At 39.0% G+C, this 1,199-nt stretch overlaps 1 protein-coding gene across 1 annotated transcript; it reads right to left on the reverse strand.

Annotated features, from left to right (window-relative positions):
* On the reverse strand, nucleotides 1-966 carry LOC142450951 (olfactory receptor 6C76-like). The gene has a single exon (XM_075552886.1). The coding sequence runs from the start codon at nucleotides 964-966 to the stop codon at nucleotides 1-3; it is 966 nt and encodes a 321-aa protein (XP_075409001.1).
* Nucleotides 967-1,199: the final 233 nt, after the last annotated feature.

Genomic DNA, 1,199 nt, shown 5'->3' on the forward strand with positions numbered 1-1,199 from the left:
TCATTTGTTTAATGTAATAAAAGTCAATTTTTTAATTATGTCCTTCAGGGCTTGTTTTACTTGCTTATTTCTGAGGGTGTATATGAAAGGATTTAGGACAGGTGCAATAGAAGTGTTGAGCACAGCTATCCCCTTGTTTAAAGCTACCCGCTCCTCTGCAGAAGGTTTAATGTACATAAAAATGCAGCTGCCATAAGAGATGGAAACAACAATCATGTGGGAGGAGCAGTTAGAAAAAGCCTTCTTCCTCTGCTGAGCTGAAGGGATTCTCAGAATTGTTCTCATGATGTATGCGTAGGAGAGCACCACCATTCCCAGAGTAATCAGGAGGGTGACAATGGCTAAAATAAAGCCTAACAGCTCTATGGTCCGTGTGTCTGTACAGGACAATTTCAGAACAGGAGCATAGTCACATCCAAAATGATCAATAATATTGGCATCACAGAATTCCAAATCCAGTCCCATGATGAGTCCAGGAGAGATTGTTAATAACCCAGCCAGGCAGGAAGTCACCACCAGCTGGGTGCACACTCTGTTGTTCATAATGGTCACGTAGTGAAGGGGTTTGCAGATGGCCACGTAGCGGTCATAGGACATGGCAGCCAATAGGAAAAATTCTGATGCACCTAAGAAAATGGCGAAGAACAATTGTGCCATACAAGCATTGTAAGAAATCGTTTTATCCTTAGTCGTAATGCTGAACAGGTATCTAGGGATGCACACAGAGGTCATTGAGGTTTCTAAGAATGAAAACATTCGAAGAAAGAAATACATGGGTGTTTTGAGGTGGGAATCCAGTAGTGTGAGCAGGATTATGGTTATATTTCCAGTAACACTTAATAAATATGTTAGAAGTAGGAAGAGGAAAATTACAATTTGCCAGTTTGGATCATCAGTTAGTCCTCCAAGAATGAATGTAGTCACCATGGTATGGTTTCTCATGGTTAAATTCCTTTTGAATTTCATCAGAGCTGGAGGGGAGAAAAAGAAAATTCTCTCAAAACAGCATCATTGAATATGGATGAAAAACTTCTGTGAAGAACTAGGTAACTTAATGGAAATTCATATGACTTTTATACCTATCTTTAATCATATCACATCTCAATTGTAACCCAGGATAGAATCTGCTTATTCCATTTTCTCTGACTCTCCTTTTCTAAACCCTTTTGCAGATCTTTTATTTGGAAAATAAATGTGTT

The sequence above is a fragment of the Tenrec ecaudatus genome, chromosome 6, assembly GCF_050624435.1.
Source record: "Tenrec ecaudatus isolate mTenEca1 chromosome 6, mTenEca1.hap1, whole genome shotgun sequence".
NCBI lineage: Eukaryota > Metazoa > Chordata > Mammalia > Afrosoricida > Tenrecidae > Tenrec > Tenrec ecaudatus.